Source organism: Oryx dammah, unplaced genomic scaffold (assembly GCF_014754425.2).
Source record: "Oryx dammah isolate SB20612 unplaced genomic scaffold, SCBI_Odam_1.1 HiC_scaffold_26, whole genome shotgun sequence".
Taxonomy (NCBI): domain Eukaryota; kingdom Metazoa; phylum Chordata; class Mammalia; order Artiodactyla; family Bovidae; genus Oryx; species Oryx dammah.
This window is the reverse complement of record NW_024070210.1, coordinates 44,570,804-44,594,457: the sequence shown is the minus strand read 5'-3', so window position 1 is coordinate 44,594,457 and position 23,654 is coordinate 44,570,804. Positions and strand designations below refer to the sequence as shown.

The window sequence follows — 23,654 nt, the reverse complement described above, 5'->3', positions numbered from 1 at the left end:
CAGCCCTGGGCTGTCAGGCGCAGACCCTTGGGACCAGCAGTGTCAGTTTCCTTTGGCGTGTGGAGCAGCCATCCGCAGCCTGGCTTGTCTGTCTGTACTTGTCCAGTTCAGATTCTAATTGCAGAATTCTAATTTATAAAAGATGACAGACTCTCATCTTAAGTCCAATTAATAATAAATACCACCTGATTGTTCTTACATTCTTACTTTCTTAAATGTGGCATGAAACAATCGAGGCATTGCTTTTCACACCTATTTCAAAGAGCATTCATTCTCTTTTCACAGAAAAAATGGATAACCTCACCAAGCAGTTCTTTGATGATGTACAAAAAGAAGAACAACGAAGAGTGTATGAAATCTCATTTGCTTTAAAGCCACTGCTTCCTTCTCTCTCTGCTATTTTCTAATTTGCTTCTCAGCTTGCAGGTTGCAGATCATAGACACAGGAGAGCACAGTGTGGATATTTTTAGGAAGTGAGAGACAGCTTTGTGAGAGCTACCTCCCCAAGGGTGCACATTTGAGACACTGCACAGGTTCTGGAGTTATGGGCACAGTGGACCACTGGGAATATCTTGCTCTTTATTACCAAGACAGAAGTTCAGAGACTGCCACCTTTTTCAGCTTTCAAGTCCAGGGATGAAAATTATTGCCTCTTAAATAAACCGTCCTTCTTTTCCCCCACCCTCATATTGTATCTGTAAACTTGACTCTTGTCCCAGACAGTAAGGCATGTAACTTACCTCACAAAAGTTAAGGCAGGTCTAATAGCTCATGTAGCTCAATATAAAAAAAGCAACCCAATCAAAAAAAATGGATGAAAGATCTGAATAGACATTTCTCCAAATAAGACATACAGAAGACCAAGAGGCACATGAAAAGATGCTCAATATCACTAATTATTAGAGAGATGCAAATCAAAACTGCAATGAGGTATCACCTCACACCATTCAGAATGGCCATCATCAAAAAATCTACAAACAATAAATGCTAGAAGGTGTGGAGAAAAGGGAACCCTCTACACTGTTGGTGGGAATAAAAATTAGTGTAGCCATTATGGAAGACAGTGTGGAGGTTCCTTAACTAAAATTAGAGCTACCATATAATCCAGAAATCCCATTCCTGGGCATATATCTACAGAAAACTATAATTCAAAATATTATATGCACCCCAACGTTCATAGCAGCACTGCTTACAACAGCCAGAACATGGAGGCAAACTAAATATTCATCAACAGAGGAGTGGACAAAGAAGATGTGCATATATATATATATATATATACACAAATAAAAACAAAATAATGTCATTTGCAGTGACATGGGCCTAAAGATTGTCATATTGAGTGGAGTCAGACAAAGACAAATAGTATAGGATAATGCGTTCATGAGGAATCTAAAAGAATCATACAGGTGACCTTATTTATGAAACAGAATCACAGATTTAGAAAACAAATTTATAGTTACCAAAGGGGAAAGGGATAAATCAGGAGATTGGGATTGACATAAACTCACTACTGTATCTAAAATAGATAACTAACAAGGACCTACGGTATGGCACAGGGAACTCAGTGCTCTATAATGATCTATATGGGAGTAGAATTTGAAAAAGAGTAGATTTGTGTAACTGGCACAGTTTGTTGTACAGCAGAAACTAGCAGAACATTGTAAATCAACTATACTCCAATAAAAATTAGTTAAAAAGACAGGTCCCCATAACCTTGAATTGTACCAGCCCCATATTTCCTGTTTCAACAAACGCTTTGCTAAGATCTAAAGGCTCCAGTCTGTGCCCCTCTCTCTTAAGGAGTAAATTCACAGGTCTTCAGATCTCCAGATAGGGCTGCATGGCAGAGTGCTGGGAAGAGATGGAACATTCTTGGCATCTCTGTTGGAGGCTAGATGGCACAGTGTTGCCTTGGTGGCAGCATGTACAACTTTCCTGTGAAGTTAGTTAGCAGAAGAATCTGGGTCTGGATGAGGGGGCCAGGATGCCGAGAAGTCAGGGGAGAGAGTGTCACTGAAGAACTCCAAGAGTTAATGTATACATAAAGTGTTTCCTGATCCTCCATCAATTTTTTTTCTTTTGATGTATGTGTGTGCATATGTGAAAGTGGCTCAGTCCTGTCCAACTCTTTGCAATGCTTTGGACTGTAGCCTGCCAGGCTTCTCTATTCAAGGAATTTTCTAGGCAAGAATACTGGAGTGGGTAGCCATTCCCTTCTCCAGGGGATCTTCCCAACCCGGAGATCAAACCCAGGTCTTCTACGTTGCAGGCAGATTCTCTACTGTATGAGCCACCAGGGAAGTCCTTTTGATGTGTAGTTGATTTATAATACTATTTTAGGTTCAGGTGTATGACATAGTGGTTCAAAATTTTTATATATTATGCTCCATTTGTAGTTATTATAAAATGTTAGCTATATTCCCTGTGTTATGCAATATATCCTAGTAGCTTATTTATATCATACACAGTAGTCTGTACTTTTTAATCTCCTTCCCCTTTCTTGCTTCTCCACCTTCCCTCTCCTCACTGGTAACCACTGGTTTGTTTTTTATGAGTCTGTTTGCTTTGCTATATTCATTTGTGTTTTTTTTTAACGTTCCACCTATAAAACACAGTGTCCTTTTCTGTCTGACTTATTTCATTAAGCATAAGACCCCTCAGTTTCATCCATGTTGTTGCAAATGGAAATTTTTCTTTTTTATGCCTGAGTAGCATTCCATTGTGGAGAAAGCAGTGGCACCCCACTCCAGTACTCTTGCCTGGAAAATCCCATGGACGGAGGAGCCTGGTGGGCTGCAGTCCACGGGGTCGCTAAGAGTCAGACACAACTGAGCGACTTCACTTTCACTTTTCAGTTTCATGCATTGGAGAAGGAAATGGCAACCCACTCCAGTGTTCTTGCCTGCAGAATCCCAGGGACAGGGGAGCCTGGTGGGCTGGCGTCCATGGGGTCGCACAGAGTCAGACACAACTGAAGTGACTTAGCAGCAGAATTCCGTTGTATATATGTACCACATCTTCTTTATCCATTCATCTGTTGATGGACCCTTAGATGGCTTCCATAACTTGACTATTATAAATAGTGCTACTATGAACATTGGGGTGCATGTATTCTCTTAAAATAGTGTTTTCTTTTCTTTGCATGTATACCTAGGAGTGGAATTGCTGGATCATATTTACATCAGTTTTTAAATAACGCATGTACACCCGTGGTGGATTCATGTCAATGTATGGCAAAACCAATACAGAATTGTAAAGTAAAATAAAAAATAAATAAATACATTAAAATAAATAAATAAATAAATAAATAGGGCTAGTTAACAGACTTTGAAAAGTCTGTTTTTCCATTAATTCTTAACTTTAGAAGAGAGGAGCTCAGCTCTTGGCATCTCCTGGTCATCTGAGGCCACTTAGGAGCGATCATTTCAAGCAGGGGCTAGAGAGCCAGCCGGAGCCAGCCTGAGCTCTTTACAGTCCTCTTCAGCATTCTCCCACAGCTCAGTGTGGTCCCTGGTCAGCTGACTGGGAAAAACTTGTCCCATCACAACCCTCTAGAGCCTCAAGGGTGCCACAGTCAGTGGGCACACTCCCGGTCAGCTTACAAGTCTTAGACTACAAGTCTTAAGATTCTCTTTACATAAAATTTCTGGTTGCAATTTGCTTCTTCAAATGTATTTTCTTGGACTCTTAGGAGCACTGTAGTTTTTGGTTTTTGTTTTTTAATCTGAAAACAAAGTTTAAATGTTTGTTAATATCTATAAGAAGAAAAGAAACAAAATCCTATTGGGAATATGACTCTTTTCCTCAGGATTTTCCCCATTGTACTATAAAAGCAAGTCATAAAATGGACTGAGTTGACAGCCCAGCAGGTGGGAAGATGATTTAATAAACTCACAGAGCTCCTTGGACAGCTTCAATTCTGACTGGGCCCCTGTGGGCTGTGTGGGGCTGGTCTAGGTTCTGTATCTGTCTGGGGTTATTTTCTTGGGCACTTACCCTGTATTTAATTGCACAGTCTTCTTACAAGGAACTGGCTTTCTGTGGCCTTTGGGGTACCTGGATTTGCTGCAGTTTATTCTAAAATGTTTGACAAGCCGGACCCTTTTCCTTATTAAATGGCCATATTAACTTGTTTAGGACTAAGCCAAGCTGTTCCAGGATCCTTGATTCTAGGCAGGAGACAGGACTTGGCAGAATGTGCCAAGGTCTTTGTTGAGTGAAGTGGTCCCTTTAGGGAATCATGTGGAACCAGGGTGGCTTGGGGGCTACAGTACCCCAACAACCACTGAGTCTTTAAATTCAGCCTCCCTCTCCTGTGTTCCCTGTGTGTGATCACTGTAGAGCCACACTTCTCTGATTCTGAAGATGTAAGAAGCTGCCTTAACCTAAGGGGACATAAAAACAGTCTTATAATGCCACCATCATCACAATAGGTCTTCACTTGGCTCTTCCTTTCTGAGTCTCCTCTTATTTCCAAAATGATGTGTAGTTCTAATTAAGGGTAAAGACCTTAGAAATGGTTCAAATTTTTCTTTTGATGCTTAGACTTCTTGAAAAAAGTTTTGAACTGAAAACACAAGATTATGAGAAGCAGATCCAGTCTTTGAAAGAAGAAATCAAAGCTCTCAAGGATGAGAAGATGCAACTGCAGCGTCAGCTGGAGGAAGAGCGGGTCACCTCTGATGGCCTGAAAGGGGAAGTGGCCCGGCTGAGCAAGCAGGCAAAGGTAGGACTCCTCACTCATCCACAAGCTCTTGGCTGATTTGTCTGACCTGCACTAGAGAGAGCAGCTTCATGTCCCCTCAGTTCAGTTCAGTTCAGTCGCTCAGTCGTGTCCTACTCTTTGCGACCCCAAGAATTGCTGCACGCCAGGCCTCCCTGTCCATCACCATCTCCCGGAGTTCACTTAGACTCATGTCCATTGAGTCAGTGATGCCATCCAGCCATCCATCCTCTGTCGTCCCCTTTTCCTTCTGCCCCCAATCCCTCCCAGCATCAGAGTCTTTTCCAATGAGTCAGTTCTTTGTATGAGGTGGCCAAAGTACTGGAGTTTCAGCTTTAGCATCATTCCTTCCAAAGAAATCCCAGGGCTGATCTCCTTTAAAATGGACTGGCTGGATCTCCTTGCAGTCCAAGGGACTCTAAAGAGTCTTCTCCAACACCACAGTTCAAAAGCATCAATTCTTCGGCACTCAGCTTTCTTCACAGTCCAAATCTCATATCCATACATGACTACTGGAAAAACCATAGCCTTGACTACACAGACCTTTGTTGGCAAAGTAATGTCTCTGCTTTTGAATATGCTATCTAGGTTGGTCATAACTTTTCTTCCAAGGAGTAAGCGTCTTTTAATTTCATGGCTGCAGTCACCATCTGCAGTGATTTTGGAGCCCAAAATAATAAAGTCTGACACTGTTTCCACTGTTTCCCCATCTATCTGCCATGAAGTGATGGGACCAGATGCCATGATCTTCATTTTCTGAATGTTGAACTTGAAGCCAACTTTTTCACTCTCCTCTTTCACTTTCATCAAGAGGCTTTTTAGTTCCTCTTCACTTCCTGCCATAAGGGTGGTGTCATCTGCATATCTGAGGTTATTAATATTTCCCCCAGAAATCTTGATTCCAGCTTGTGCTTCTTCCAGCCCAGCGTTTCTCATGATGTACTCTACATATAAGTTAAATAAGCAGGGTGACAATATACAGCCTTGACGTACTCCTTTTCCTATTTGGAACCAGTCTGTTGTTCCATGTCCAGTTCTCACTGTTGCTTCCTGACCTGCATACAGGTTTCTCAAGAGGCAGGTCAGGTGGTCTGATATTCCCATCTCTTTCAGAATTTTCCACAGTTTATTGTGATCCACACAGTCAAAGGCTGTGGCATAGTCAATAAAGCAGAAATAGATGTTTTTCTGGAACTCTCTTCCTTTTTTGATGATCCAGCAGATGTTGGCAATTTGATCTCTGGTTCCTTTGCCTTTTCTAAAACCAGCTTGAACATCTGGAAGTTCACGGTTCACGTATTGCTGAAGCCTGACTTGGAGAACTTTGAGCATTACTTTACTAGTGTGTGAGATGAGTGGAATTGTGCGGTAGTTTGAGCATTCTTTGGCATTGCCTTTCTTTAGGATTGGAATAGGATCAGCTAAAAACATCCAAACTTGTTTCTCCCTCCATTTTTCAATGCAAACCATTTTAGTGACATTGGAAAAATTTTAAGCTTCCACTAGATACGTGAAACACATGTTAGTAGAATAATTGTTACAATTACACAAATACCATCTGTAATCATCATGGAATAGCCATGCATAGTTTAGAAGATATGTCATGGACTCATACCTGAATTTTTTAGCAGAACTGCCCATATTCTCTGGGCTCTGATTTCCTATTGTTTAAAATAGTAGATTGGAATCCAGAAGGACCACAATATACCTGTGAGCCCTTCATCCTTAGCAGCCAGGTAAGACTGATGTCAATCTGGGAGTCACATCATCTGGCTGCACTTTGTATCTCATGAGATTATGTGGCTGCCCTTGGGGTGAGGCACCAATATTGGCCACTTACTTCCTCTCTGGTAGCTAAAACTATGATCTGAACTCTTCAGTGTGGTATATGAAGGAGATTAGTCTGATTTTCAAAGAAAAACAAACCCATTATCATCATTTATACATGTTATAATAAGCCTACAGGGAAACACCTATACCTAAATAAGGACTTCCCTGGTGGCTCATGGTAAAGAATCTGCCTGCCAATGCAAGAGATGCAGGTTCAATCACTGGGTCTGGACGATCCCTTTGAGAAGCAACCCACTCTAGTATTCTTGCCTGGAAAATCCCGTGGACAGAGGAGCCTGGTGGGCTACAGTCCATGGGTTGCAAAGAGTTGGACATGACCGAGCAACTAAACAACAATAGGTAAATACAGATATGACTTGGAACACTTACTTTAACAATACAGAGAGTGGAGCTTGAGGATGGATAGTCCTAGGTCCTGGCAGCTCACCATGTGATCCTGAACAATCCATGTAACCCTTTTGCATCTTCAGTTTTCTAGTCATTCTACTCACTTCATAGGCATGTTACAAGGGTGAGGTCATATATGTAAAATGATCAAAACATGCCAACTTGATCTCCTTTTTCACCCACTGTGGAAACAAGAGCTGTATAACCTTTAAACACTTAGGCTAACTGAGAAAATATCCAGAGATGCGAGGAGAGTTCAGGGGAGCATGGATACAAGTGTGCATATGGCTGAGTCCCTTTGCTGTTCACCTGAAACTATCACAACATTGTTAATTGGCTATACCCCAATACAAAATGGGCTTGCCTGGTGACTCAGATGGTAAAGAATCTGTCTGCAGCGCGGGAGACCCAGGTTCAATCCCTGGGTCGGGAAGATCGCCTGGCGAAGGGCATGATAAGCCACTCCAGTATTCCTGCCTGGAGAATTTCATGGACAGAAGAGCATGGTGGGCTACAGTCCTTAGGGTCACAAAGAGTTGGACATGACTGAGCTTAATGATTAGACAATGTAAAATAAAAAATGTTTTAAATGGCTGCACAAAAATTCACCAGTTTTGATGATTGTTTTTTTTCAGTTTCACAGGCAAAATTTTATCTGTCCCAAACACTGTTACACCACACTGCAGTAACAGAAGCTGCAGGTTATAGTCTATACATATATTTTCTCCTTGTTTTTTAATTAAAAATAATAATAGCGATCTAGACACAAGGCTTTGCTGTTTCAGTCCCCACCCTCCTTTGTCACTAGTTATAACTCCATGAATTGGTGACATTGGTTCCATTGTTAAGTGATGCTTCTGGGAGGTGCTTACTTTCAAAGATAAGGGGTATACCCTTTTCTCTTCCACTTCCATTTCTCTATCTGCCACCTGGAATGTGGGTCGGAGACTGGGGTTCCAGCAGATATTTTGAACCACAAGAACAGGAGCTGCTGAAAGGGATAGTGGAGTAATTGAGCTGGAAATTACCTGGGGCCATTCTCTCAGTCTTGGATTTTCTATCTCTGTGTTTTAATCAGTAACAAAAAAGGGCACATCTCATTTTTGTATTAGCCAAACTTAATCTTAATTGATAAGCCTTCTTAAGAATTACCACCAATTTAGGGAGATCATATATATAAATGTCTGGCCTTACATCAGTTCCAGCTCATCTCTGAAAATTGTACCTAAAAATTGAGTCATATTAAACTAAAAATACTTTGACTATATTTTCTGTTAAATGCTTGAATTTTAAAGCACATCCCTCCCCATTTTTAAGGCAAGCTGAATATTCAGCTCTGTTTATAAATACATTTTAAGGAAAAGTAATTTAAAAGCTTTTGTGTTTAATGATACAAAGAAATAGCAATCAATTTTTAAAGATATTGTGAGAGCCAGTTGGACATGACTGAGCTCAATGACTAGATAATGCAAAATTTAAAAAAATTTAAATGGCCACACAAAAATTCACCAGTATTGACAGTTTTTTTTTTTTTTAAATACACACTGATATGACAACTGTCACAAGAACAGAAAAAAAATATCCAGGAGGGGTTATTCATCTCTGTACAGCTCCCACATTTACACAAGTACAAACATGAGCTCACAGGTGAATACAGGCAGAATGCAGCCCCCTCCCCACAAGCAGCCTCGTCCCCCTCCTGGACTCGGGTCATGCCCTCACTCCCAACTCCCACAGACCCAGGGCACACCCTGGTCCTGCCACTGGGTCCCATCTAGCCTAGGAGCATGAACCCTAAATAGCTGATGACTTTGCCCACTTTTTTGTGTGCAAGATTTCGTCATACAGTGAGAGAGAACTTGGCCCTTGTGCCTGGACTTCTCTCAGCTCCCTTACCTCCCCTCCCCACCCCAAGTAGTAAGGAGTTACTTTTTCCCTTTATATAGTAGAGGGGCTAACTCTGTTGATACAACCAAGTACATGTGAGAATAACAGTAGCTTAGATAGTTAAACAATACTTTATGGCCAAACTTTATGAGCAGTGATGGTTTAACAAGATTTTAACTGAGAAATTTCAGTGAGGACAACTTGCATAGATAAATATACAGTAATAGTGTTCCCTTTGTCTGCTGTAAATTGTGACAGCTGTTTTTTCTTCACATGGTTCTGTCATTGCTGGGATTCAGACGATCTCTGAGTTTGAAAAGGAGATAGAGTTACTTCAGACACAGAAGATAGACGTGGAAAAACATGTACAGTCCCAGAAAAGGGAAATGAGAGGTAATGAAAATATGAGTCACTGAGTCCATGGCGGGCAGGCTGAATGCATCACAGATGTCTCCACTCAGGCAGTGTGTCCTTTGGCCTGAGGCTGGTTGGTTGGGTATATGGAAGGTTGAATAGTTGGTTGGCTTCATGGTTGGTTGGTTGGATAGCTAATAAGTTAGCTGATGAGATGGTTAGCTAGAGAGTCTGTAGGGCTAGACACCTGGGCCCTAAAAAAGGAAATGGGAAAATAGAAATTATGCAAAAATGTAATTTATTCCAGTTCTGCCTTTTCCCCTCAGAAAAGATGTCAGAGATCACCAGACAACTTCTTGAGAGCTATGACATTGAAGATGTAAGAAGCAGGTAATCATTTTTGCGTGAACAAGTATTTAGAAACACATAACACACGAGAGAAATGATTCTCTCACCCTCCTCATGTTTCAGGCTTTCTCTGGAAGATTTGGAACATTTAAATGAGGATGGAGAACTTTGGTTTGCTTACGAAGGACTAAAGAAAGCAACACGGTGAGAAATTTCCCTCAGGATTTTTCAGAGACAAAATACTATTGCAAAGTAAAAAGTAAAAAATTTCCCTTTCATAGATTTGATAGACAAAGTAAATTCCTTACAGAATGGTCTAATAATCGCTGGGATGATATCTTTGAGGACTGAGCAATTAGTGTAATAATGAAGAACAATCTCTTTGTGGGATAACTGGCCAAGTAATAAAACACATAACCTATACAATGAAAACTGATTATAGCAAACAAGTTAGCCAGTGTTGCTATAGATATATTGTTGTTATTGTTTAGTCACAAGTCATGTCTGACTCTTTGTGACCCTGTGGACTACAGCACACCAGGCTTTCCTGTCCTTCACTGTCTCCCGGAGCTTGCTCAAACTCATGTCCATTGAGTGGGTGATGCCATCCAACCATTTCAACCTATGTCACCCTCTTCTCCTGCCCTCAAATTTTCCCAGCATCAGGATCTTTTCCAGTGAGTCAGCTCTTCGCATCAGGTGGCCAAAGTATTGGAGCCTCAGCTTCAGCATCCATCCTTCCAATGAATATCCAGGGTTGATTTCCTTTAGGATTGACTGGTTTGATTCTCCAAGGGACTCTCAGGAGTCTTCTCAGCAGCACAATTCAAAAGCATCAATTCTTCAGCACTCAGCCTTCTGCAGTGCAGGAGACCTGGGTTCAATTCCTGGGTTGGAAAGATCCCCTGGAGAACGAAAGGGCCACACACTCCAGTATTCTTGCCTGGAGAAGCCCATGGTCAGAGAAGCCTGGCAGGCTATAGTCCATGGGGTCAGTAAAGTACAACATAGCTTAGTGACTTCACCCACCACCAGCCTTCTTTATGGTCTAACTCTCACTTTCACTTTCCTAGATATATAGATGTGTTTAAGATGTTTGCTTTCTTAAAAATTAATAAACTATTTTTAGAGCAGTTTTAGGTTCACAGAAAGTACAGAGATTCCTCATATACCTCCTACCCCTACCCACAGTCATCATCAACATGTTTCACCAGAGGGCACATCTGTTAGAACCGGTGAACCTATACTGACACACCATTATCACCCAGAGTCAGCAGTTTACACTAAGGTTTACTCTTGATGGTGTACATACTATGGGTTTTGAAAAATGTATGGTGACATGTTTCTTTATCATTGTTGCATCAAACAGAGCTTATTTTTAATTATTAGAGTAGAAACATAATTTTAATAATGTCTAAAAATGTTTTATCACCCACTGCATGTTAACACTACATAACATCACATAGCTAGAGTTTGTAATTATACATTACTAATTCCATAGCCTGTAACCTTTTGTACACAGGTAAACTTTATGTGCTTAGCACCTGGCTCTGATTGTGGGTTTTCATAACTGCTGAGAGTCATCATCAGGATGAAGACCATGTGGTTAACTTCTTGACCATTCTTCTCACAGCGTTTTGGAGAACCATTTCCAGTCCCAGAAGGATTGCTATGAAAAGGAGATTGAAGCTCTGAACTTCAAAGTGGTGCATCTAAGTCAGGAAATCAACCACCTGCAGAAATTATTTAGAGAAGAGAATGACATCAATGAAAGTATCCGTCATGAAGTTACCAGGCTAACATCAGAAAACATGGTATGATCTCAGCCTTTATTCTAGAGATGTTATGCTTTAGTGAAGTAAAGTTCAGTGTCTCAGCAGGAAAACAAATTACATTTTCCAGGAGTGAAATAACTGGTTCAGAAGATAAAACTATAAAATTACACCAGCCTGGAAAGCATTTTGAAAGTGTTTACCATAGGATGAATCTGAGTCCTGTGATTTGTGTGTGCTTTTAAATTTATATATGTTAAATCTAGCCCTAACCCCTTGGAAAATCACAAAAAGCATAAAGATAAACAGGTACCTCTTGAGGGGGGCTTGCATGTAGAAAGTCAGTTGCCCTCTTCTAGTTCTTCATCTCACTGTTTCAACAACTTCCTTCTTCCATGATGCCTGCTCTTCTCCACTGCATTTGTCTAATTCTTTCTTCTCACTTTTATCTACTGGTATGAAGAAATGCCTTAGGAATCTAATTATCAAAAACATGCCTTTCTTAACCCCATACCCACTGCAGCCACTGCCCCATTTCTCTGTGGGACTTGGCCATACTTCTCCATGCCATCTGGCTGTGGTATCTCCACTCACCTCCTGTTTGTGGCCACCCCATGCTGCGGTGTGTCCCTCCCTCTAACCCTCGTCTTAATCTCTCTGCAGCATTTGGTAATGTTTTTAATCACTCCCTCTTCCTCTTTATTGTTCTCTTGGTTTCCAGGACACCATGCTCTCTTGGGTTTCTTATCCCACCTCATTGGTTGCTCCTTCTCAACTTCTTTATTGGCTTTTCCTCCTCTGCCTAGCCTGGGAGTATTAGGAAATCTCAGGATGTGTCAGCAGGTGAGGAGAAATGACCCTGGGCACAGCAGATGTGTTAGTTAAGGACCTGCTCATTTTTATTTACTCCTTGGCTGAAACTTTAATGAGGAATTTTCAGTGAGATCCGATTGTAGAATCAAACAAGTATTTTTCATCTTGACTTCAGAGGCACAGGTGTTTTCATAAACATGTACAATTTAAAAAAAACCTCTCCTTACCCGACTATGCTCAGCTGGTAAAGAATATGCCTGCAATGTAGGAGACCTGGGTTAGATCTCTGGATTGGGAAGATCCTCTGGAGAAGGGAAAGGCTATCCACTCTAGTATTCTGGCCTGGAGAATTCCATGGACGTATAGTGCTTGGGGTCGCAAAAAGTCAGACGTGACTGAGCAACTTTCACTTTCACCTGACTACAAGTGGAAATGGTGGACATTTAAACAAGCATACAGTTAGACAAGGACAGAGGATTATGAAACTTATTGGATCATTCCAGACCTCTGATAAGAAAGCAGTGCATGGCCTGGAATTCACAGGGCACAGTAGGACTCCTTGAGATGATTCTCCTATTTCTAGATGAGGAGATGATGTCTCTGAAACAAAGAGACTGGTTGTCATTCCTCCCATCATCCCTCCCTCAGCTCAGCAGAGAATTCCCGTAAGTTCTCCCAGATGGTACCCCTCCAGGAGCCCTCAGGGATGTGGAGGGTGCAGCTGGGTGAGAACCACACACTCTGAGCATGCTGGTATTTGTGTCTAGGTCTTGAGGTAAAAAACATGATTTCATCCAGTCTAATACCTTGGCTAGCTGTCTTACATAACTATACTAGATGTATGTTCCATGGGGTTAAACATCTAGCCATATGTTCCATGGGGTTAAGGATCTAGGCAGTTTAGTTTGCTTCTGAGCAGCTCTGGGATTTTAAAGTTCATACATCAAAGTGTTTCATATTCTAATATTTCCAATTCTTCTCTGAAGATGATCCCAGACTTTAAACAACAAATTTCAGAACTGGAAAAACAGAAGCGAGATCTTGAAATCCGCCTGAATGAACAAACTGAAACCATGAAAGGTAACTGGAACCCTCATGAACCTGCTTTTAGAAAATGGTTTCCTGTTGAGGGAAGAGGTGGTTAGGGAGTTGGGGGTGACATGTGCACAATGCTGTATTTAAAATGAGTGAACAACAAGGACCTCCTGTACAGCACATGAAACTCTGCTCAATGTTACATGGCATCCTGGATGGGAGGGGAGTCTGGGGGAGAATGGATACGTGTATATGTGTGGCTGAGTCCCTTTGCTGTCCACCTGAAACTGTCACAACGTTGTTAACTGGCTTTACTCCAATATAAAATAGAAAGTTTTGTTTAAAAAGAAAATGGTTTCCTGTATCCAGGAAATGACCAAAAGGTCATTGTCAAACTGATTCTCCATGGACTTAGACAGGTGACATAAATATGAAAGTGGGATGTGTGGAGAGTACAGTAAGATTCATAGGCATTTGAAGGCAGCAGCTGCCTCCAAGCAAGCCCTGTTGACTTTTGCCAACTAAGATCTCGGGCTCCAGTGTTGCTTGATATTCCTATTTTTAAAGAAAAAATGGAAATCCAGGGTTTTATGTGAAAAAAATCACAATTTTAAAATAATGGCTTAAGAAGTTTTAAACATTGTTCGGACCAAATGAAACCTAATCTCTAGCTGGGTGCATTTTAGAACCCCTGATAACTGAAAATATGATCAAACCCAAATCAGAATGCAGTTGTATGGCCCCCCCAAAGGACTGATAGCTCTTCTCATCTTAGGAAAACTAGAAGAATTATCAAATCAGTTGAATCACAATCAAGAAGAAGAAGGAACACAGAGAAAGTAAGTGTCAACCTGCATGTACCTCAGGGCCACACTCATGTAATGCTTTGCTTTTCTGAAATTGTGGGAGATACCAAAGAAGGTTATTAAGCCACAAATGCAAGATACTCTTAAGGTATATGATTTGTTAGACTTCAAGTGTAAAAATAAATACTTGTGTACACACACACACCCTCCTCTGGGATAATGTACAAGAAATGAAACATTGGTTGCCTGCAGGAAGGATAACTGGGTGGCTGGTGCCCAGAAGATGGAGGAGACTTGGTTTTCACTGTGTACCCTTTTATGCCCTTAGAACATTATGCCATATGCATAAATTATATCTTCAAAAAAGTGATAAAATAATACCATATGAGAGAGAACAGTGTTTCTCTCAGCAGGCCACTTAGGGTGAGGCTTAAAATCCATTTTGATAGAGAATCTTCATTTGATAACCACCCCCCCCAAATTACATCCTCACCAACAGAGCACCTGGTGGAACCTTGTGAGAAAAATGTTTTGTGGCCAGCTTGTTGAGAAAGTTTGTGTAAAATTTTTTCTATTAAAAATTATTTTAATAGAAATTTTAACCATTTCTCTGGAGAAGCAGATAAAAGAATAATCAGATAGTGGTGTTTTAATTCATTTAAAACGCACGTTGAGTATTGAGAAATACACGAAGGTGCGAAGGTGAGTGAGGCATTTGCCCAAACCCTCAATTTTCTCAGTGTCTTGTGTTCCAAGATTCTTACCTGTGTAATTTACTTCCACTAATCACTGAACTTCTTCCAGTCAATCAGAGTGGTGAATTCCCTCAGTCATATTCATGTACAGACACAGAGTGCGTGGGTTCTTTCCTCTCTCTTAGAAATATAGAAAGATTATGCATTCCCTGCTGACTTTTCTATCACGGAGAAGTTGACAAACATTCATAGAATCACTGGATCATAAGTTTAAAACATTTTTAAAGCTTTATTTTAATTCAATTCCTTCATAATAAAATCTAGATTTAATTATTTGTCTGTAACTCAAGTTAGAATTGTAATTTTAGAGCTTTACATTCATTAATAGGGTACCATTTTATATCCTAGTGTTTTTCCATACCACATAACATTGCTCATATCAAATAATATTTTTATAGCTTAGATTAGATTGTACTTTTGTATGGTAAAAATATTTTGGAAAATTTTATAATCTTTTGAAAAGTCAGTTACCCTGACTTCTTCACTGTGAATTTTATTCACAATCATTTTGTTATCCTAATCAGATTAAAATCGACTCTTATTATTTATCATCAGAGGAATAGATGTCAAACTTGTCATTCAGGTTCCCTTCCAATTTAAAAATCCTCAAGTTACTTAATTTCAAGAAAAATAAATAGACACTCTACATCCCAGAGAGAATTTCTTCACTGGGAGGGTCAGAGCCAAGTATAGGAAAGTGGTAGGCACCATTTTGGTACTCTGGATGGGTTCCCTTTTCTTCTCTCTCTGATCCCTGGATTTTTGAGTATCTGAGCCCAGACATTTCACAAAGGAGATAATGACTGGGCTTTTGGTGATAAGGGTATGAGTGGGAATGGATGTCTTATGGGAACCATCAAGGGGTGTGGGTGGGTGAGGATGAGAACTTTTTATCAGGTTAAGAGACTGAAGCAGCTATGGACTTTTATACCCCCACTAACCCTGGTCTCTTCCCCCCACTGTGAGTACTCCCCTACTCAGGTACAATTTGTTTTACACTTAAGTTGGCCAAACTATTTTTCCACTGATTTTTCATGATGGTCAAACTGATACCAAAACTTCCTAATCCTTTCCTCAGGACTGTAGAAGCCCAAAATGAAATACATACCAAAGAGAAAGAGAAGCTGATGGATAAGATTCAAGAAATTCAGGAGGTCAGTGAGCACTTGAGGAAACAATTTGAAACTGAAAATGAAATCAAGAGTAGTTTCCAGCAGGAAGCATCTCGTCTCACTATGGAGAAGAGGGTGAGAAGTTTTCTAACCTGTTGATAAATGACTGCCTGTGTGCAGGTATCACTGAAAGGGGGGACAGGCCACCCCAAGCATCTAACGAGTAGCATCCACCTCTCACCAGAGCAGTGTGTTTCCTTTTCTCAAAAGACAGGTGGCCTCTGAGGTTACGGCCACTGCAGGGGAGCCAGGGGACTTACGCAGGCTGAGAGAGGACCAGTGGGAAGTCCTGAGCATTGTCCCATGGGCGGTGCTTGTCTGAGATGACAGCACCCTTGCCTGGAGCATGTTGAGGATGCCAGGCTGATGTGTGACCTTCTCTGAACAAAGCTTACCCCATCCAAGACCTCTGCTTGCTTCTGGGGAAACTCTCTTCCCGTAATTTTCAGAGTCAAAGTGTTCTTCTATGAAATGATCACAATAGTAGGTGGCTAACTTTTTAAACTGTGAAAGTATGCAACCAGTTATAAATACCCATGTCAAAATGGCATTTGGCAACTCTGTTAGCTCCCAGAAATTCTTCTGAAATTGTATTGGTGTGTGAAACCCACAAGGATGAGAAGCACCAAAGTAGCAGATGGAGTGGTTTCCTGGGAGGTAGATGCTGTCGGGCACCTTCCTGGCCTGGCAGCTTCCAAGACCATGACCAGGTAAGGGCTCACCCAGGCAGTGGTCAGCTGCACGTGTCCACTGGCTCTGCTCCTCCTCATCAGGCCCGCCCTGTTTCCTGTCTCTCAAGAAAAACATGATAGGGTAAAATCACATTTTGCAGTGTCAGAACTTAACTTAAAAGGGTAGTTATATATATAAAAAGAGGAATGCAGAGAGTTTAACATTTAATAGGAAATAATACATTCCAGTCAGATGATCCAGGTCATCACTTGGGTGATGACCATCTTTTTTGAGAGGGGTACGCCTTTCTCAGAGAATAGGTTTCTCAAGTCACACCATTAAGGATAGTCTTATTGAATTTAGGACCCATCCTGATCCAGTGTGACCTCACATTGATCCTTGGTTTAATCGCAACTGCAGAGACCCTAATTCTAGTATGGTCACATTCTGGGGTTCTAAGTGGATATGAAGGTTTCTTAACTTTTTATTTTATATTGGAGTATAGCCAGTTAACAATTTTGTGATAGTTTCAGGTGAACACTGAAGGGACTCAGCCATATATGTACATATATTCATTCTCCCCCAAGTCCCCCTCCCATGTAAGCTGCCACACAACATTGAGCAGAGTTCCCTGGGCTATACAGTAGGTCCTGTTGGTTATCCATTTTAAATATAGCAGTGTGTACATGCCCATCAAAATGGATATGAATTTCAAGGAGACACTGTTCAGCCCACTACATGATCCTCTGAGTCAAAGAAAATCATTTCTTTAAAATCGGCAAGAAAAGTTTAAGCGATCTTCTATTTATCAAAGAGATACCAAATTAAAGCTAGATGATTTGCAAATAATGGAGATCTCATGGTGCTGGTGAGAACACCCTGAAGTGCGCACAGCCACACATGATTTCGGGGGATAAAAATTGGTGTCAGCTTTCTTAGGGGCAGTTTGGAGGCAAATGTCAGGAACCTCTGAAAGTGCATTCCCTTTGACTCAGTGATGCAACTTCTGAGATTCTGTCCTAAGTAGATAATCAAATATATGAACAAGGATTTTCATCTAGAATGGTCAACATAGTCTTAGACACAGCAAAAAAGAAAGGATGCCCAGCTGTAGTGGGTAGATTAAATTATTGTATATCAGAAGACAGGTTGGTATATTATCAATGATGGGAGAAATATCTGCACTATAATGAGAAACAGAATTTAAAATTTTACAAGCAGTATGACCCAATTTTATAAAATAGATAAATGCCATATTAGGAGGAAAAAAAATGAAATAAATCAAAATGTAAACAGTGATTTCCTCAGGTTCTGGATTGATGGGTGACTTTAATTATTAGATGTATTGTAAAATAGGCTCAAATAGGAGGGAAGAAACTGTACCCACACTCCCACATGTGAGGCCAGATAAAGCTCCTAACGTGTTTAGCCAGGGACATGACTATAGTAGGGAGAGGTAGCCATGAGTAGAAACAGCACAACTTCGCTGGGCTCTGAGAGTCCCCAGAAGGCCCATGGCTGCAGGGACTGACTGCAAGGTGGGAATTGCTGGATCAGGGAAGCCTGAATCCTTTCTGTGTCAAAGCCCTTGGAGTTCAGGAAGAACCTGAATACACTCTGCCCTTTATAGGAAATATTTATGTGTCCAAGACTCTTCTGGTTCTTGAGCCAAATTCAGCATAGGCAGGGCCACCTCCTTTATCAGGAAGGAGAGGCAAAGCCGGGACCCAAATCTCTGAAGCCTCTCTGCCTTCAGCTTCTGACATCAAGAGAGTGCATTTTCACACCTGCGTGTGAAAAATTTTAAACTCTCTATGATGGGCATGGCTTTATCAAGGAAAAGTTAGATCAAGATAAATGTGGTATATCCATACAATAGGATAATGTAGTATTCAGTAAAAAAAAAAAAAAAGAAAGGAGTGAAGTACTGGGAATTCCCTGGTGGTCCAGTGGTCAGGCAGAGAAGGCGATGGCACCCCATTCCAGCACTCTTGCCTGGAAAATCCCATGGACGGAGGAGCCTGGTGGGCTGCAGTCCACTGGGTCATGAAGAGTCAGACACGACTGAGTGACTTCACTGTCACTTTTCACTTTCATGCATTGGAGAAGGAAATAGCAACCACTCCAGTGTTCTTGCCTGGAGAACCCCAGGGACTGGGGAGCCTGGTGGGCTGCCGTCTATGGGGTCGCACAGAGTCGGACACGACTGAAGCGACTTAGCAGCAGCAGCCAGTGGTCAGGACTCAGTGCTTTCACTGCTTGGAGGAAACTAAGATCCCACAGCCAAAAGAACAATGAAGTACTGATACCTGCTGCAGCACAGATAAACCTGGAAAGCGTTATTCCAAGTGAAAGAAGCCAGATACAAAAGGCCACATATTCTATGATTTAATTTATATTAAATATCTAGAATAGGCAGATATGTAGAGACAGTAGGTAGATTAGTGGTTGTCCAGGGCTGGGAAGGAATAGGAGGGCAAAGGGGTGCCAGCTAAAAGTTATATGTTTGTTTTTAATGTGATGAAAATATTCTGGAATCAGATGGTGGTGATGGTTGCACAACTGACTATACTGAAAATCATGAGTGTACACTAAGTGGGTGAATTGTGTGGTATGTGAATTATAGCTCAGCAAAGCTCTTACCAAACAGAATTAAGATGCTTCTGAGCTAACGTCCTCTTTCTTTTGATTTCGGTAGGATCTTGAAGAAGAGTTAGACATGAAGGAAAGAGTGATTAAAAAGTTACAAGATCAAGTGAAGACTCTTACCAAGACAATTGAAAAAGGTAGAAAAACAACGTCCACGTTCCAATTTTTTTGAACTTTCAGCTAAAGTTTACATGTGTTGACATATTATTTCCTGATGTGATCCAAAGAATTTGAAAACTAAAGAAATGAGTCTCTGCTGGTGTGTTTGGGGCTCAATGATGGGCTAGTGGAGATCCTTAGAGGCAGGCAGGTGGCTCACCACCTCTCAGGTGATACCAGATGTGCTCATGTAATTGTAAGGGGTACCCTGGAAGGAATGCTTTTAACCTCTTTCTCTGTTAACTCTCTCATTGTAAAAATGGAACTGTGAAAAAGTTTCAGATTTAACTGCTTTAAAGTTTATTTCCTCTCTGTTACGTGGGGTCAATATCCTACTTTCTATTAGAAGAAAAGATACTAGATAGCTAATTAGATATCTATTAGATAGCTAAGAAGCCAGACTGAAGTCCTCAACGTGAACTGAACTGTACACTGAGTGTCCTTATAAGTTCCAGGGAAAAAGATTCTCTACCTTTCTTTCCTTTGCCTGCTTCTGTGTCACTGAATTTCTCTTTTTTTAAATTGATTTTTAATTGGAAGATAATTGCTTTACAGTGCTGTGCTGGTTTCTGCCATACAACAGTGTGAATCAACCAAAAGCATGCATGCGTCCCCTCCCTCTTCAGCCTCCCCCCACCCCCATCCCACCCCTCTAGGCCGTCACAGTGTGCGTAGGTTGGGTTCCCTGTGTTGTGCAGCAGCTTCCCACTGGCCATCTGTTTTACATATGGTACTGTATATCTTCAGTGCTTCCCTCGCAATTCATTCCATCCTCCCCTTCCCCTGCTGTGTCCACACGTCTGGTCTCTATGTCTGTGTCTCTGTTCCTGCCCTGCAAATAGTCACTGAAATTTTCTGACTTTTCTCATCTAACTCTTTACTCATTTGTTCAATATTGCTGCTTTCTCCCAATCTCTGTCACTAAGGCTGTGTCTGCAACTCTCTGTTCCTTTTACTCTCCTCATTTCTTTGAAGAACTTCTTTCTTGTTTTTTTTTTCAGCTCTCGCATCAGACTTTAAGTTTCCAAAACCAAAATGAGGCTCTTTTCCTCTCAATAATTATTGATAAAGGTCATTCTGACCCATGAGGGAAGAGACCATGTCTGTCCTTCCCATTACCGCATGGTATCCCCATTGGTGGAAAGAATGAAGCAACTACCATCTCTACATAAGGACTTCCAAAATCCACCTGCCATTCCTCACTTTTCCTGAGTCCTGCTCCCTTGTTGCCTCTAAGATTTCTCCTTCACCTTTCTATTATCACCTCTAGCCCAACTTGTTTTAAGTGGAATGCATCAGCTTCCATTCCTGTATCAGGTATCTATTAATGATATAACAAACTACTCCCTTGTAAAGTAATTAACCTCCAATTAAAATAAATAAATTTATATAAAAAAAAACTACTCCCAAATTTAGCAGCTTAAAACAACAAACACTTAACAGTATAATTTCTGAAGGTCAAGAATCTATAAGCAGCTCAGCTGGGTGGTTCTAGCTCTGAGTCACAGTAAAGTAGTCAGCAAGAATGCTGACATCTGAAGGCTTAGCTGGAGCTGGAGTACCTGCTTCCAAGCTCACTCACATGACTGTTGTCAGGAAAAGCCAGTACCTCTAGGACACTCTTCATGTGGTACTAGTTCCCAAGGAACATGCTCAGATACAAGTCACCACACTTAAGAATACCTGAAATATGATGTCCTTATCAGGTACTTCTACATCAATTATTGGTGTTCCCAGTCTAGATGCAGTTCAGCAATCAGAGGTCTTTCTTATCATAAACAGGTTGCTTAGTAAAATACTTAACATTCTACCTTTATCAGTCTTCAAGGGAACAGGGCTAGTAAATCACAGAACAAACTCTCAAGCAGTAGAAGAGAGTTCTGTTAATTCTTTGCCTGTATTATCTTCTTTCTCACCCATCAGAGCCTACTCACTTTTCTTGGCCCAGCTGGAGTGCTACCTCCTTCAAGAACCACTTTTCAACAGTTCTAACCTACCTCTGCATAAATTCTTATGTCCTCTGTATTTATTTCCCATGGCTGCCTAGCAAATCACTGTGAAATTAGTGGCTTAATAGAACACGAAACTTATAGTTCTGGATGTCAGAAGTTCAAAATGGTGTTCACTGGCTTAAAATCAACATATCAGCAGGGCTTCTGGAAGCTTTAGGGGGAGATTCTATTCCCTCGCCTTTTCCAGCTTCTAGAGGCCACCCACTTTTCCTGACTTGTGGGCCTCTTTCAGCATCTTCAAATTGGGCAGCTTAAAATCTTTAGAGTCATTCTGACATGCTAACCTGTGCTTCTGTAGTCACATCTCCTCCTCTTAGAGTGGACAGGAGTGTTTGGGGACCAGAGGGCAGACTGTGGCCCACCCAAAGATGTCCAGATCCCAATCCCCAGAACCTATGAGTATGTGACTCTACATGGCAGAGGGGTTTTGTATATGCGAGTATGTGAAAGACCTTTTTTTTAAAAAAGAAAAAAATTATTTGCTTGGCTGCCTCAGGTCTTAACTGTGGCAAGCAGGATCTCACTGCATCATCTTTGTTGTGGTGCACTGACCCTCTAGTTGTGGACACAGGCTCCAGAGCACATGGGCTCAGTAGCTGTGGTACACAGGCTTAGTTACTCCATGGTATGTGGAATCTTAGTACCCCAACCAGGAATTGAACCCATGTCCCCTGCATTGAAGGTGGATTCTTAACCACTGGACTACCAAGGGGAGTCCCTACGTGAAGGATCTTGAGATGAGGAGAGTATCCTGGATCATCCAGTTACATCCAACATAATCACAAGAGACTTGGTAAGAGAGAGACAGGAATGACAGAGTGAGGGAAGGTGACGTAGCAGGGGAAGCAGAGAGAGAGAAAGAAGTTATGATAGAAGCAGAGGTCAGAGTGATGTGGCCGGAGCCAAAGACTGTGGTCAGCTGCTAGAAACGGGAAGAGGCAAGAAATGGATTCTCCACTAGAGCCTCCAGAAGAAAAGCAGCCCTGCTGACACTTTGATTTTTGTACTGTAAGATCTGTTTTAGTCTATGAACTCCAGAACTGTAAGATTTTTTAAAGTGTAGTTTAAAAAATTTTTGTTTTATGCCACTGTTACAGTGGCATAAAATAGGAAACTAGTCCAGCCACCTTGGGATCATGCGGTTTGGTGATTGCACACTACATGTTTTGTGAATCTCATTTTTTTAAACTGTAATAAGGCAGGAGCAACATCCTAGATTGCTTTCGTATCCCTACTGTACTCATTATATACCAGGTGACAATGAGAATATACATTGGCAGCTATACTCATGGATATACTCACAGATAAGAATTGCTACCAGAAGAAATTCTTCAGGATTCAATAAAGTTTGCATTTATTGGAAAGCCAGAGAATTTCATGAGCAAATCAGCCAGAATGGGATGGAAAGAGGTGGAGTAGTCTCATTATAATGCTGGTGGAAGTTGTTATTGTGTATTTAGCTGATTATTTGCCTCTGCCTACAGCCAATGACGTGCACCTGTCCTCAGGACCCAAGGAGTACCTTGGAATGCTGGAATACAAGATAGAAGATGAGGCCAAGCTCATTCAAAACCTCATTCTTGGTAGTGAAACCTGGAACTGAATTTTTGCTTGATTTTTGAGAACATGAGCGTTAGTCATTGCCACGGTCTTGGGCAGGGATGATGGTTCCTCTTTTTCCTCCACTGCTTCTTCCCCTAGCACAGAGCTTCTCAGCCTCACCATTTTTGACCATGTGATTCTTTGTTTCGGGTGACTAGGGGCTTTGTATTGTAGGATATTGAGCAGTATCATTGACTTCGATTCTCTAGAAGCCAGTGGCAACCCCTAATCATGACAATAAAAAAAAAAATGCCTCCAGACATTGCCACATACCCTCTGGCATCTGCTACCTTGCCTTCAGCTGAGATGCACTACCCTAACCTCTTCCCAAGTCTCATCACGTGGTCAGGGTAGAAGGCATATCTCCTCATCATTGTGTCTTAGCACAGGAGCCATGGAGAAGTAACTGTGGCTCCCTTGTTCCATTTGCCTTCTGCTGAGAAATTTGTTTGCAGGTAATATGGCAGGGCCTTCTCAGTCATGGCTATTACAGGAATCTCCCGATGGGCATGCTCTGTGGTTGGCAGTCTTAGAAACAGTCCTCCTAGCCTGCCTGTCTTCACCATGGAAACCACATAGTCTTCTAGGGAGAAGGAGAAAAACTGCCTCCCTATCAGCTGGTCCCAAGATCTCAAAACAGAAAGCCCATGTATAGC

At 41.4% G+C, this 23,654-nt stretch overlaps 1 protein-coding gene across 1 annotated transcript in view; it reads left to right on the top strand.

Moving 5' to 3' along the window:
• The window catches only part of MYO5C (myosin VC), a 100,742-nt gene that overhangs the window by 53,699 nt on the left and 23,389 nt on the right, over positions 1 to 23,654 (top strand). The window contains exons 24-34 of the mRNA XM_040227605.1: positions 286 to 349; positions 4,547 to 4,727; positions 9,149 to 9,242; positions 9,530 to 9,593; positions 9,675 to 9,755; positions 11,185 to 11,365; positions 13,123 to 13,216; positions 13,947 to 14,010; positions 15,811 to 15,979; positions 19,275 to 19,362; positions 22,881 to 22,979. Coding sequence (XP_040083539.1) covers positions 286 to 349; positions 4,547 to 4,727; positions 9,149 to 9,242; positions 9,530 to 9,593; positions 9,675 to 9,755; positions 11,185 to 11,365; positions 13,123 to 13,216; positions 13,947 to 14,010; positions 15,811 to 15,979; positions 19,275 to 19,362; positions 22,881 to 22,979 — 1,179 coding nt within the window. The remainder of the gene's footprint in view (positions 1 to 285; positions 350 to 4,546; positions 4,728 to 9,148; positions 9,243 to 9,529; positions 9,594 to 9,674; positions 9,756 to 11,184; positions 11,366 to 13,122; positions 13,217 to 13,946; positions 14,011 to 15,810; positions 15,980 to 19,274; positions 19,363 to 22,880; positions 22,980 to 23,654) is intronic.